The sequence below is a fragment of the Sparassis crispa genome (assembly GCF_003851025.1).
Source record: "Sparassis crispa DNA, contig_000007F, whole genome shotgun sequence".
NCBI lineage: Eukaryota > Fungi > Basidiomycota > Agaricomycetes > Polyporales > Sparassidaceae > Sparassis > Sparassis crispa.
The window spans coordinates 1,034,544-1,047,963 of NW_020939754.1; the positions used below are offsets into that span (position 1 = coordinate 1,034,544).

At 51.7% G+C, this 13,420-nt stretch overlaps 6 protein-coding genes across 6 annotated transcripts; 3 read left to right on the forward strand and 3 right to left on the reverse strand.

The window, feature by feature from the left end:
- Positions 1-352: 352 nt before the first annotated feature.
- SCP_0803410 (hypothetical protein) lies at positions 353-1,181 on the forward strand (the record flags this gene model as incomplete). The annotated part of the gene is made up of 3 exons (XM_027760931.1): positions 353-407; positions 459-642; positions 701-1,181. The coding sequence occupies 3 exons, from the start codon at positions 353-355 to the stop codon at positions 1,179-1,181; spliced, it is 720 nt and encodes a 239-aa protein (XP_027616732.1).
- A 1,393-nt stretch (positions 1,182-2,574) lies between these two features.
- Positions 2,575-4,176, forward strand: SCP_0803420 (hypothetical protein; the record flags this gene model as incomplete). Its single annotated transcript, XM_027760932.1, has 3 exons — positions 2,575-2,635; positions 2,688-3,054; positions 3,114-4,176. 3 exons carry the CDS (start codon positions 2,575-2,577, stop codon positions 4,174-4,176), a joined length of 1,491 nt encoding a protein of 496 aa, XP_027616733.1.
- A 692-nt stretch (positions 4,177-4,868) lies between these two features.
- On the reverse strand, positions 4,869-6,137 carry SCP_0803430 (hypothetical protein; the record flags this gene model as incomplete). The annotated part of the gene is made up of 3 exons (XM_027760933.1): positions 4,869-4,982; positions 5,039-5,280; positions 5,342-6,137. The coding sequence occupies 3 exons, from the start codon at positions 6,135-6,137 to the stop codon at positions 4,869-4,871; spliced, it is 1,152 nt and encodes a 383-aa protein (XP_027616734.1).
- Positions 6,138-6,976: 839 nt separating this feature from the next.
- On the reverse strand, positions 6,977-8,231 carry SCP_0803440 (Uncharacterized oxidoreductase; the record flags this gene model as incomplete). The annotated part of the gene is made up of 7 exons (XM_027760934.1): positions 6,977-7,084; positions 7,136-7,222; positions 7,275-7,406; positions 7,458-7,654; positions 7,712-7,821; positions 7,876-8,042; positions 8,103-8,231. The coding sequence occupies 7 exons, from the start codon at positions 8,229-8,231 to the stop codon at positions 6,977-6,979; spliced, it is 930 nt and encodes a 309-aa protein (XP_027616735.1).
- A 2,061-nt stretch (positions 8,232-10,292) lies between these two features.
- SCP_0803450 (hypothetical protein) lies at positions 10,293-11,806 on the forward strand (the record flags this gene model as incomplete). The annotated part of the gene is made up of 6 exons (XM_027760935.1): positions 10,293-10,475; positions 10,529-10,576; positions 10,649-10,813; positions 10,868-10,895; positions 10,962-11,017; positions 11,066-11,806. The coding sequence occupies 6 exons, from the start codon at positions 10,293-10,295 to the stop codon at positions 11,804-11,806; spliced, it is 1,221 nt and encodes a 406-aa protein (XP_027616736.1).
- A 207-nt stretch (positions 11,807-12,013) lies between these two features.
- On the reverse strand, positions 12,014-13,088 carry SCP_0803460 (NAD-dependent protein; the record flags this gene model as incomplete). The annotated part of the gene is made up of 4 exons (XM_027760936.1): positions 12,014-12,178; positions 12,230-12,737; positions 12,805-12,931; positions 12,992-13,088. 4 exons carry the CDS (start codon positions 13,086-13,088, stop codon positions 12,014-12,016), a joined length of 897 nt encoding a protein of 298 aa, XP_027616737.1.
- Positions 13,089-13,420: the final 332 nt, after the last annotated feature.

The following is a 13,420-nucleotide window of genomic DNA, read 5'->3' on the forward strand; positions in this document are numbered from 1 at the left end:
GAACAAGAACGGTTCGTCGCTGATCATCAGGCGGCGGGAAGGCCGGTGGGTGCATTGTTCTTCTATTGTCTCTCGCTGTTTCGAAGAGAGTGGCTAAATCCTGTACCAAATTTTCACTATCGCGTGGCTGCATTCCTCTCTGAGTCGGTTCTTCGCTCTGAATTGTCAATGCCATTGCTGGAAGGCTCAATCAGTATGGATATGCATATGGTGGAACAAGAACAATGAACAGACCTTTATTCCACCACAGAAACGTCGACAAAGTATTATAATGCAGTGCTCTGAGTATAAGAACGGGCCGAACTTGGTTATCTTGTCTCACTTTCCCTCCACAGTTGTCTTCTCCGCAAAGATGCCTCGAGCTGTGAAAGCGAAATCTGCGCCCAAGGCTACTCGCAAGGCCTCCGGTAAGTGTTCCATTGACCTTCTGGAACCTGTCCCGATGAAGTAGGCTGCAGGTTCCGAAGCTGCGCCTAGCGATGATCCCTTCCCGCTGATGCGAACTCGCTCGGGACGAACGCTGCTACCCTTGGTGAATGGCGGAAGACGCCGTCGTATTCGACGCCAACCGCCCGAAGAGACAGCACATGCCCAACCCATCGATGATGGACGGACATCGACTCGCCCTGCAAGAAAAGGAAGGTGCGTTCCTTCTTTGTCCTGATCTCACCCTCTGAAGCCTATCTTGATTGACTCACAGGACAGTTGACACTCGAGCGGCTTCGCCAAAGGAGAACGATGCACAGAGAAAGGCTGAAGAGCAAGTCTCAGGCTCCAAGAAACGACAATCAGCTTATCGGCAGCGGGAGGCTCGCCCTTCTACCCCGGTCGCCGGTCCTTCTACCAGACCACCAACGAATTCTTCTTCCTCCCCACCGGTTGCGTCCGCCGTGCCTACAGCTCGCGTCGGCCGGCCCCTCACCCGTGACTTTAATATCCAAGCCGCCGACGCTTACGCTCGTGGCGAGTTCACCGACGACCCCAGGCTGTACGGGAGAGACACCGTCCCGCCTGATCGCCAGGGTATGGGATACGACGTTGTCTTTTACGCGGGGGAGTGGCGGCACCCCGACGCCATCTACCGTGGACCTGGTAGTGAGGACGTCGACCTTAGCCAGCTTCGCACCTCTAGGGTTGCGCCTGCGTCTCCTCGGACTGGAGGACCTAGGAGGGAGGGCTAGAATGGACGAAGGGGATCAAGGGGAGGGAAGGGATGAGGGGGAGGCTGGTGAACAGCGCCTACGACTTCGTCCTCGCAAGAAATATCCACGCAAGAAATATCCACGCAAGAAATAGTGGGACTCCGCTGCGGTCACGGGAGGCTCCCTCACACAACGTTGAAACATTATAAACCATCCCGCTTGAATAGGACGTTACTCTCGCCCCATACAGTACGACGAGAAGCAGTCTGGTACTGCTCTGTCTGACTCTGGGTGCCATACGCATGCTCTGTGTCAGCACGTGTTCCTCGACTTATGGTGTAGTAGCTCTCATGACAGTTTACTGTTTCTGTACCATTGCTATTGTAATTTTGCTTCGCGACAACAAAGCATGCAAGCTGATCGGTCGTTACTGTCTGGGGGACAAGCATTAGCTACCAAACAAAAAATTACGTAGTCAACTCAGTAGAGCGGTGCTCTGATTTCATGGCGGTGGTATTGCGACAACAAGAGCATGACGTAGTAATAGCTCTGAGATGGTATAAGGTATGGAAGTAATATGTGTGTACAAAGAGTTGCTCATCGAGGTGCTGCACAATCGAGTCCACGCAGCAGCTGGAGCGCTACGAGGCAGTTTCCCTCAATATTAGCAGCGCATTCTGTAGATGGAGTACTTTCGATCTGCTGTGTCACCGGTTGAGTGAACAGTCGGCCAATACTACACCTGCCACATTTGGATGATTTCTACCAACACGTGGCAGACACTGGCCACTGCCCCTTCTCCGAGTCGCAATTATCAGTCGGTCTCGATGACGATCTTCGTCTGAGCTGGTACTAGTGCTTGTGATCATGCTACCCATGGAAGCCATGCACTTGTGTGTCTGTAATTTTCCGGGCACCTTCCGAAAGCTGGACGTCTCAGGATAAACTGGGTGTCGGAGGTTTGACATTACTTCAGGGTCTCTTGGACGATTATGAGGTATCGCTGCCCTACGCTGGGTGATACTCAGTGGTTCTCTGTCTTCTTTTGAATCTATCGAGATGGTCCCCAACTTAGTCATGACGACAAGTGCATGACTTGTTTCGTCCAAATTCGAGCCTTTGTTATTTGTCTTCCAGGATGGACAAAAAAGCATTGCAACATTAGTGTTTTGCTATTCTGGGTTCAGTCTCCAGTGTTCTCCTTATCCTAGGACTTGTTCGGTTTGTTATGATAGGTGACCGTGGCGCTGCCACCCTACAGAACAAAGAACGACGAGCAACATAAAGGAGAAGCGGGGTGTGAATAGTAGGTTTATAATAGCCGGAACGTATATATTCTCTTGTTTGTTCAACCTTCCTCACAACCACTTCCACTTCCTCCCCAGAGCCACCGCCACTTCTGCACCACCTCCACCTACGTGCTCCACAAACGATGCGCGCAATTGTGAAACATAAACTGAGATCCAAGCTCAAGCCCGCCACTAAAGCTGCTGGTGCGCGTTCCACTCTTTGTGCTTAGATCGCTGCATCTGATACGTAGCACAGATGCGACTCAACAACCTCCTCAAATTGCAGAGGCGGGGCCCAGCAGTACCACCACAAACAAGAGAAAGATCTGGCCTGCTGAAGATTCGAACCAGCCACCAGAAGATGTTGAAGCAGGTCCCAGAAACCGTCCTGCGAAGCGGACAAAGACCCACTCAGATCGAGAGATGCACCCGCCACCCGTGATTGTCGAGGCCAAACCTCCCAACTCGCCAAGCCCGATGAAGACTCGCTCAGGTCGAATAGTGGGCGCGCCCGCAGAGAAACCCGCGCACATACAATCTGCGACTGCGCGTCGTGGCCGTGGTCGACCTCGGAAGGAGAAAGCCGCTCAAGCACGAGACACTAATGACGTCTCCACTGCGACGTTCGTATGCTCATTGCTCTCGTGCCATTTGCTGGGCCTCATACAATGTACATCTACAGGACTGGCCCCAGGGCCCCAACCTCGAAGGCCGTGCTTCCGCCATCCACACCTCCCAAGGCCGCCTCGTCGACGTCTGTGGCCCTGCCCGAGCCCAATACCGCGACAGAAGACGTCCGACATATAGCACCTCGGTTCAGGAGGCCAAGGCCCAGGGGGGGTGCGCCGTCAGCGGCACCACGTCACGCGCCGGAAGTCGCACCACAAGTCACAATGCAACCACCAACACAAGTCGCAGTGCAACCACCAACACAAGCTGCACCACAGCCTGCACCACAAGCTGGCCCCCACATAGCACCCATGCTCGGGAGGCCGATTGTCAGGGCCTTGCCACCGCCTAGGAACATTGGTGGCCACACTCCTACCCCTCTGCCAGTTGCTGGTTCCTCTCGATTGCGAAGGACCGAATCATTTACTATGTTGGATGTCGGTCCTGCCCCCATTTCGCAGCCCCAAGCAGTGGCCCCTTCCCATTCCACGGTCGTCAACGCCTCTAAGGCGCGGCCACCGCAGATGCATGCAAATTCTAACGCGTTGACTCAGGGCATGGCTATTCTTCCGCAAGTTAGCCCACCCTCTCCACCGCAGAAGCCAATGAGGCATCTCGCGGTTGATGCTTCGGATACCTCGAATCCCTCAGTGCAGATCTATAATGCTCTGATGAGGGCGGATAAGAAAAAAGAGGATCGCGTGCAGCAGGAGACCAAGACGAGCGTGGGCCCTGTGCCCCCTTCACAACAGGACGGTCGTACCGTCCAACCACCGGCCCTTCCGGTCCCTAGTCCGTTAGCATCTTACAAAGGGAAGGGACGCGCAGACGATGTAGGTATCAGAGCTCGCGGTGCGTCGCTCCCTCCCGCCGACCGTGCAGTTGAAGAAGATGATGGGAAGGGGGAGAAGCGTCGTCGAGAATCAGAAGAAGACGAGGCAGATGCTGGTGCGCAACGTGGAGCTCCTAGACCTCGTACAGAGCTGTTCCAAGGCGTCACTCGGACTGGTCCATTCAAGCTGGTTCTGACGGTGAAAAGGCCGGCACAATCTGAGAGGGTGGATGTCTGCGGCTAGACGGCGGAGCTTGATCGCTCAACGAATGTGGCCTTGGATGCTCGGTGCACAGACCAGTTACCGGACATTCCGTGCGGGGCGCTCGGCGCCGTCGCATATCCTTAGCTAGACATTGTAGACGAAGACGCGCAAACTTAGCAGCTTTCCTAGGCTTTGCTATAACTTGTTGTATACTTGCTGCTGTCTTCGTTTGGTTGTGCAGTTTGCTCGTCATATACCATGGACCAGTTGAGACCTTTTATCTAGGTTATTTCTGGCATGAAGTCACTTAGTGAGAAAACTGTGAGCAGTGTTGAATGTCATATGCTGTGGGTGTGAGTACGAGCTATGCTACTATACCCGAAAGGTGGTGCTACTTAGGGATGCACACAGTGGGGACATGATATAGCTGAACTTGCAAGTGGTCTTCACTCGGAAGGAGGTGTAAGATGAGCAATGAAGTGGATGCGGTTATCTGACGAAAGCATTGGAGTGTTCAAGTTAGGTAGTCAATAGTGTATAAGCTCAAGGGTATATCGGTCTTCGATCGTGAAATCTGAACACCTATAGGCTAATCCCAATCCGCGGTCATATTCAGATGTCGTTTGCCGCCGCTGTAAAGAATACTACAAATATTTCAGCAGGAGACGATGCGAAGAGACGACTACTGCTCACCATAGCCTCCGGGTAAGTGCCTTTATCGGAAGCCTCGGTTACGCGGGTCCGGCAAAAGAGAGAAACGTAGAAGGCCCTGGGTGCATAACTCGGGTAGCTTCGCCTCTATGACAGCACGGTGGTTGTGAAAGCCAGGGTCTACAGAACGCAAGCTGCGACCTCCAATCTCAAACATCACCGTTTCTAGGCGTGGAAACTCGCTGAGTACCTGTGCAATTATTGGCCAGTCGTAATTATCCATATTTTCACAGTTCTTTTTGACATGGACGACGGTAGATAGAAGCTGGAAGGTGATGTTCTGCACTGTGCGTGGCATCATCCTGATCATGGCAAGGGGGTAGTTGAACGGATCGTGCAGGTCGTCATAAATGTCGGAAACAACCACGACGAGGAAGACAGACTGCAGGTGAGAACACGATGACAGATTGAGGTCATGCCACTGCATTGGCACTAATGTCCACCATTGTTAGCATGTGTAACAGAATAATACCAAACTAGGTTGCGAACTCACGGTCAAACTTTTCCAGTTCATTCAGACCATCGAATGCCAAGTGCCGGATTGTCGGTCCTATCGCCTGTAATAATCTCCCGAGAGTTGCGACATCGTCCCAGTCAAGGAACTCGGCTCTAATCGAATGCAATGTATGTCTAGACGGAGCATACCGAAGGATATCGCAAAAAAATTGCATGAATGTGGCATCCCCGAACGAGGCCCTGAGCTGCAGGGATTGTACTCCGAAGTCCCCTGAGAAGCCCTGCGCCAATGTGTTGAGGTAGTCGGGGTCTGCATCTCCCCAGTCCCTCATGGACACGGAGTTCACGTGCAAGTGTTCCACCACGGAATAGAGAGAGAAGAAGGATATCACGTTCTCGAGTGTAGTGAATATGACTGTATTGATTGACAGCTGCTTCACGCTGAAACACGAATTCGAAATGGACTTCGACGAACGGCATGTGCAAGAAGAGCTAGTGGACCATATTTCTTCCAAATCCAACCTGCGAAGGCGTGGAAGATTGGAGAGAATATCAACCAGGACGTGCAAGCAAAGAAAAGTGCGACGAGAGCTATTTCCTAAGAGGCGCAAGTGTCGTATCAACGTGGAGATATGAGGAGATTCTTGCAAGTATTTGACAAATGGTTCAAACTCATCCACGACACCACTGACTTTAATAGTCTCGAACAGATAGCGGCGACTGGAGTACGTCCATGAGGGCGATACTAATGTGCATGAGGATAGGGTGCGTTTGTCGTCATGCAAATTGTCGATGATCATCTCGTGAATGTCCGGAGCCAGTTGCGGGATCATTGTGGACGAACAGGCTGATTATGTGCCGCTTGTGGCAGAACTGATTAAGCTCGTTCCGAGTCTGTCAGGCTCTCCCAGGAAGGATTCAAGGTGTTGTTAGCAACGTTGAAGACAAGGTGCAGTTCTGTCAATGTTGAAAAGAAAGGCACGTAAGTGGTGGTATTAGATCGCTACGTCTCAAAACACGCATGAACGTACGGTTGTAACCACAAGGTACATTACACCTTTTTTCCTGGAGAAAAAACTTAAGAGGAAAACGAAGTAAAGTTGCTCGAAATATCTGAGGAGAAGCGGGAGTCGGGAAAAAATGTGACTTACAAGTCACGGAGGAATCCCTTCTCGGTCAGTTCCGTGAGAGATCTGGTAAAATTCTCATAAAGTAATCCTTTCAGGGAAAAGTTTCAGGGGAATTCGGTAACTTATGTACATTTTCACGGTGTCGCCTTCCTGTTTCCGCAACATTCAGCCATCCAGGCTTGCACCGATCTATTTACGCCTCTTTTCCCATGCCCTGCTCGATAGCTTGTGCAACCTTTGTTACGTCCCCCTTGCGATGTAAACCTTTGCATTGTGCGATGGTAGCGCCTGCACTCACCAAGGGTATTTATTTCCAAGTGAGCAGAGCACGGACACGAACCTACGACCGTATATGGTGCAAATACAGGAACTAACCTTATGCATAAACAAATCGGTCAGAGAGAAAGGTGTCTGAGATTTTCAAAATCTGGATAGCCCAGAAATAATCATAGGGAGATTAGTACATACAGCGGATGTTCGTTACATAAGACTATGCTGACACACTGCTCCGCACATCACCGGGTGGGGCTGGGCGCTAGCCACTAGATGCCATCGACTTGTTGATCCAACCACGTCCACAGTTTCGATCCGACAGACGGGTCGTCCGTTTCCGTCCTTGGGGAGACGACACGAGCCCAAGGCATCAGATACTATGTGGAGAGGTCAGACAGGGAAGCCTGCAGGAATCACACATGACCCACCTTTCCACCGAGATCAGCGCCCTCGGGAGAAGTGCCTGCGTACAGCTGTGTGAGTGCTCCAGTCGAGGAGGGATACGCGAACATGAACTGCAGGCATCAACGTTAGGAAGTATCACGCATACGGAGAGGTGATGTATACCATAAGTTGGTTCATCGGTAACCATGAATGCCGTGCGAGCTCTGTTTTGATGATCCCCGGATGGAGCGAGATAGAGACGATGCCTTGAGAAGCGTATCGCCTATTAAGCTCATTGGAGAACACAACGTTACCCTGACGTGCACTGTTCAGTCAACTGCGTCGAAAGAGAGGAGCGATGCCTACAAATTTGCTCTGGCAATACAGCCGATATGTACCCAACTCCTTCCTCCGCGAACCGATGCGCAGAGAGTCGTAGTCAATTCCAGACGCATGCTCATGTGACATTGACGAGGTGTTGATTACACGAGCCTTTCCATCGGGAGATGTCTTAGCGGTTGCGATAAGAAGAGGGAGGAGTAGCTTCGTGAGATAGAAATGACCTACAAGTAAGACCATCAATTCCCATAGATGCGAGTTCAGCTCAAGTCAAGGCACACCAAGTACGTTGGTCCCAAATTGGAGATCATAGCCGTCATAAGTGAGTTCGTCAATGGGTGGGGTCATGACACCAGCGCTGTTGAATAATACATGCAACTGCGTCTCCTTGCTGCAGCGGCGCACGTCAGATCTGCATCGTGTGAGACCGGATTGAAATACTTGCTTGCGAAACTCCTCCACCGCCAACTTGATAGACGTCAAGTTTGCAAGATCCATGTGAAGAAACAGAGCCTCCTTCCCGGTCTCGGTTTTCAGCTCCTCGATAGCAGCTTCCACCCTCTCCTGGGAACGACCAGCAATATACACCTTCGCATTGTGTAAGAGAAGTTCCTGTGACAAGACACTATGGTCAGAATAGAGAAACAAGATATTTTTGAGACTAATACATACTCGGACGGTATCCTTGCCAATGCCTGTGTTTCCTCCGGTGACAATTATGACTTTGCCAGCGAGGTCAGGAATTTGATCCACCCCCCAAGTCGCTTTTGGAGGAAAAAACTTCGTCCAAATGCTAGACATGATGATAGACAGTTCTTCGCCGACTGACGTTGGAAAAGAAGTAGAGCGCAGCACAACTATATATATACCACAGGAGTAGGCACGTAGGACACACGGTCTGGAGAGTTCCCTGTCTTCCGATAAGTGACGACTCGGACGAGAGTGCGTAGGCTGGAAGCTCGTAGACAAGCCCTAGGATAGCCTGGGTTCAGAGGTGAGTATGTAGAATACGTAGCCATTATTACCAAAACAAAGTCAACAGTTCTTCATAAAATGGACTCGCCTGGAAATTGCCGGCTATCGGTGTTCGAATCAAATATGGACATCTTATTGGCTGAGATCTCCTGCCTCTTAAGGAACTTCTCTTCGGTGACCGGTGAACCGGTGACCTTTCACACTCTTTGATTCACGCCTTCAATATTTGTTAAGTCAAGTACATGCCTCGAGACACTTCGAGTTCAGGCTGAGTCCCAGTTGTCCACATCTTGGCCGTTCATCTGTAGATGGCCGCCTAGTACGCCAATTTTATTTATGGGAATATTACCGCCGTTACTAGTCGCTAGATGGTCAGTTTGACATAGTTGATATATGGCTTAGTGCTTACGAGCCCTATTCCCTTGTATCTGAGCAAGTGTTGACAGAAGACGGCCGATCTTTAAGAAGAGTCACGGCCAATTTCCCTGGCTGCTCAAAGTCAACTATCAGATTCATCACAATGCACTGCAGGATGTTTGGGACTCTCTTCATCCGCTTCATCGCCTCCGGTGTTGTGGACGTCCCAGGCCGCCCTTCGGAGGTGGTTGAAACGGTGATTTATGCGTCAAACTCAATCGTGCACATATTCAGTATGAAGCCCTCCGTGTCGGGAGACAGTGCCGAAGCAGTGAAGGTAGTATGTCTCTCATCTTCTCTCAGCGCTGAATGTAGGTGCAGGAGAAATTGCATATTTCTCAGGCTCCTTCGGGTGAGCATTTGACGTCAATCTCAGAAATCTTTCACTATCCGTTACTGCGGGCCCCCGTTGTCCGCCGGGGGCTTGTAGCTCCCTGGCAGAGTTTACTCAGAGCACTGTGAGTATTTGTGCCTCCTCACATTTTGACTCAACAGCCGTCTATATCGGACAGCCCTCAGTTATTCTCAAAGTGACGGTGCTGTACTTCTCATCGACGTTTGTCACTGACAGCAGTGGCCACGAGTGGGCTTCCGCACCATGCGCGATCCGAAGGGCGAGCGGATGAACCTGAAGGTCTGAGGCTCCCACCGTGGACATCATCTCAAAGCGCGACTCGGTGCTTCTCCGGAGAACGATTGCAGCGGCTTTCCTCAACGGTTAACGTCGCTCAGATGCTTACAGCCTATTCCTATCGGGGGACTGAGTCGGATGGGCATCATACGGCCTCTGAACCCTCGTGGCCGATTGATTTTGTCGTGCCCTCGCAATTGCAACGGACACCAGTGGGCTCGCGGTAGGGTTCTATGGGACGGGCAATTATCCATTCGAGCGTCATCGAGCTTTCTTATCCCAGTCACCGTACCTCAATTGACGGAGGATCCTTTAATCCGCGATCCCAATAGAAGCGGACATTTTCAAGCGTAGCGCAGTGCACACGAATATCTCCTGTGTCCCAAATAGTTTCACCGTTTACTCCAATTGCATGGACGTGTCATTCGGTGCACATGTTAATGCGAAGACGCGTCTTTTGGGTCCCCCGCCGGCGTCTGTCCTGACCATGGCTACCCCGCCTTTTAAACGTGCCCCAAAGGTGGTGTCTTCCCAGCCTCCACATTCCAGTTATCTGCCGCATGTTGTGGTCAACTGTCCAAGCAGCAGGTGTCGAGGCCGGCGTTTGCGCAAGTTCTTGAACTCTCCTTCCTGTGCTCCTTGCTGGTAGACAGCAGTTCAGGGACCAATGTACGTAATCCTTCTCCACGCTTGTGTTCGGATGACTTTCGGTGGTCAGACTTCAATGCATAGACGATGTAAATGTTGCATTTATTCAAACGCGTGCATCAAATTGTGGTATTGCCGAGATCCTCAGGCTGTTCAGCTGTCAATTGCGTGCGAATCTGGGAGTTGGCACTATGGACATCAAGCCGCATTCCGCGAAACTGCGCTGTTCAAAAGCTGATTTCTACTCTTTGGCAGCATCTATCGACTCTGCGATGCATGTAGAGACTGATTTCCACAAATTCCATCGAGGGTCTGCCGCCAGCGCTCGATATCGTGAGGATATGGCGCTGAAAGTTCGCTTGGACCGAGCTTCTGTGTGCTGCCATTCCCTCCACTTATCTGACATGCTTTCATTGCTTCCCTGGAGAAAGTTCTGACAGATGCCATAACTTGTACGTCCCAGGGCAGCGCACAGGTGCGTGCCTGTCTATCCTGGCCTTATAACCAGAGTCATCCCATGTTTCCGTCTCACTATCCACACATCAAGATGTTTAATTCCCGCCTTCTCGTCCTCGTCGTCCTCGCATCTGGTATTGTCTCTGCGTTGAAGACTGATCACACGGAAGTGGTTGGCATTGCCACTTGCACGTCCACTGTGAACGGCGTCAGCGTACAGTGTGAAGCTCTCCGGGTCAGAGACCATATTGGCGGAGTTAGTATCTTTGGCCAACCTCTTGTCGATGGCTGTGTTGACCATCTGTTGCAGGAGACACCTCACCATTGTCCCCTATCGGGTGAGCATCTCCAATAAATCCTGTGAAAGATGTGCCTCACTACCTTCCATGACTGTCGAACTTCAGACCGTCATGAATCACTGAGACCGTGTCCCTGTGATGTTTCTCCAAGCCCCGGAACGGTGAGCATATGTCTTCTACCCGTCACATCGGTCTCAACAGACGCCTAGATCGGGTCTCCGCAATCGCCGTGCGGATGCCAAAGTCACGAGCCCGGGCTTCCCGCTGGAGTCGTCGCAATTGCCCTCAACGATGACGCCCATCAAGTCGGCTTCCGTACCATGCACGATCAGAACAGCGATTGCTTGAATCTCAGATCGAAGGCTTCGACAGTCGAAGTAATCGAAATGCACGATTCGGTGCTGCTCATTTTCCCACAGAGAGACTGCTTCGGCATTCCTCAGAGGTTCACCTCAACCGGGAGATCGCAGCTGATTAGGAGCGGGGAAGGATTGAGTTGGATGAGCGTCAAGGAACCCCCGCAGGACCACTACGTCGGTGTCGCTGCAGTCGCGACAGCTGATAATGGTCATGCCGTTGGATACCACAAGATGGAGGATCCTAGCTTGGAGTGCCAGGACTTCGAGGGAGAGGCTTTCGATGCCAATATCGTCGAGACGCGGCACTCGGTGCTGAGGGTGTACGCGGACAAGGGGTGTCGAGGTCCAGCCGAGACTTTCCATTTTCTCGGTCATCATCCCTTGAGATATGGAGCGTGGAGCTGGAAGAGCATCTCCCTGCCTGGAAATCACCCTGTCTCCGAGGTTGTAGAACTCAGGGGTGACTGTTCGGACACTCATTGTCACTGCAGCAAGTACTGCACCAGTACCGGGCACAGCGAGAGCGAGCAACTCCCTGCACAGGCGCAGGCGGAGCCGACTCCGATTCTGGTGGTTTATACCCAGTGCTAGAACGGATTGTTGGATGAAAGGTCAACCAGTTTTACGGCGAGTATTGTAGAAGTTGAGGGAGTTCCTATTACAATTACTTTCCATCCGCTTGACAATTCCTGCCGTTTAGTCCTAGTTCATAAATGTTTGCTCTGACATGGTTCAAAGCACAGTAGTTTCGTTCATATGACAATGCACATCGCTTACCAGAAGAAAGCTCTATGTCCATTAGTTGTCCTTACTCACACCTAGCACATGCGGTAGTGTAACCTCGCATGGCCCAAGGAAGACGAAATCTGCAAGATCGTCACCGCTGCTCGCTTCAAGGTTGAATACTGCAACAACCCCATTGTGGCGCTTGACGCGGTACGCATAGCCAGCGGCTGGGTAAACCTGGCGCAGAGATCAGTAAAGGGACACAATGACGACATAAACATAACCCACGGTCGATGAAGTGCCTACGACGAGACACAGATCCGCTTTGTATACGATGCTGTTGATGTCATCGAGCCTCAGTGGTTTCTCTTCAAACCACACTACTCCCGGGCGTGCAAGTGCACCGCAGTCCGGACAACGTGGAAGCTGGCTCTCAGGTATGTCGTTCGCCACGGACCCTGCATCGTGGTAATCACCGAGCTTTGCGTCCGCCTCTCCCAGAGAAGGACATAGAGGACTGCTAAGGTTTTCTTCGCAGTAATTACAGGTTGTACATTTGACGTCGAACAATTTTCCGTGCATCTCGATGATGCAATCCATGCGTGGGCGATCAGCACGCTTGCTGCCAGCAGGTACCTGCTCTGCGACGGAGTTCAGTGCGCGTACGGACAGCCTGTCCACGTTCTGCGTAACCAAGTGGAAGGACTTGGCCATTGGAGCCAGAGTCTTCAGGAAATTAGGTATTGCCAGCTTGGCAAGTAGGTCGTGGGCTATATTGGGAGTTGCAGCTAGCGCTCTATGCATCGACGATAAGTATATAAGTGAGCAGCGACGCAGAGTGAAGGTTAGGACCAAGGGCTCACTTGACTCTGCGGTGGTGGTAAAACTGCCACACCAACGACGGGTTAGCTGCGAATGCGCTCGGCGTAGCTAGACTCGTAGCATCCAGAGATCGCCACATGCCTCCTGTACCACGAAACGTGGGTATCCCTACATAGTCGGTAAGTCTCATGGACTTCACGCATTTGGATCAATGGCGACTTAACGAACCTGACGCGGCTGACAGACCGGCACCCGCAATGACCACGATGTGCTGAGAACGGCGAAGCGCCTCCTGAAATTCTGCTTCACTGTCACTGGGCGGCATAAGGTACACTCAAGGGGCTAACGTCGAACTTCGAGGCCGTCAAAAAGATATCTGGATATAATCTGGATACTGTAGGCTGAGGCGCGGCCAGAGTATGTTGATTCGGAAGATGCCGGTAAGTCCGGGCCGAAGTGAGAGTCCCGATTTGGCACTCGTGGTGGAATGGCGCACCTTAGAAGAGTCACCGTTGTCTACAACATAACACCACTTGTGGGTGAGCGGCGCTGCATTCGCACGCCATGTCCGATTCCCTAGTCCCCCCACGTATATTCACAGCATCGATTTCTGCGAGAGCGACATGTGATAAGGCGGTAGTCATAGTAATAGTATAC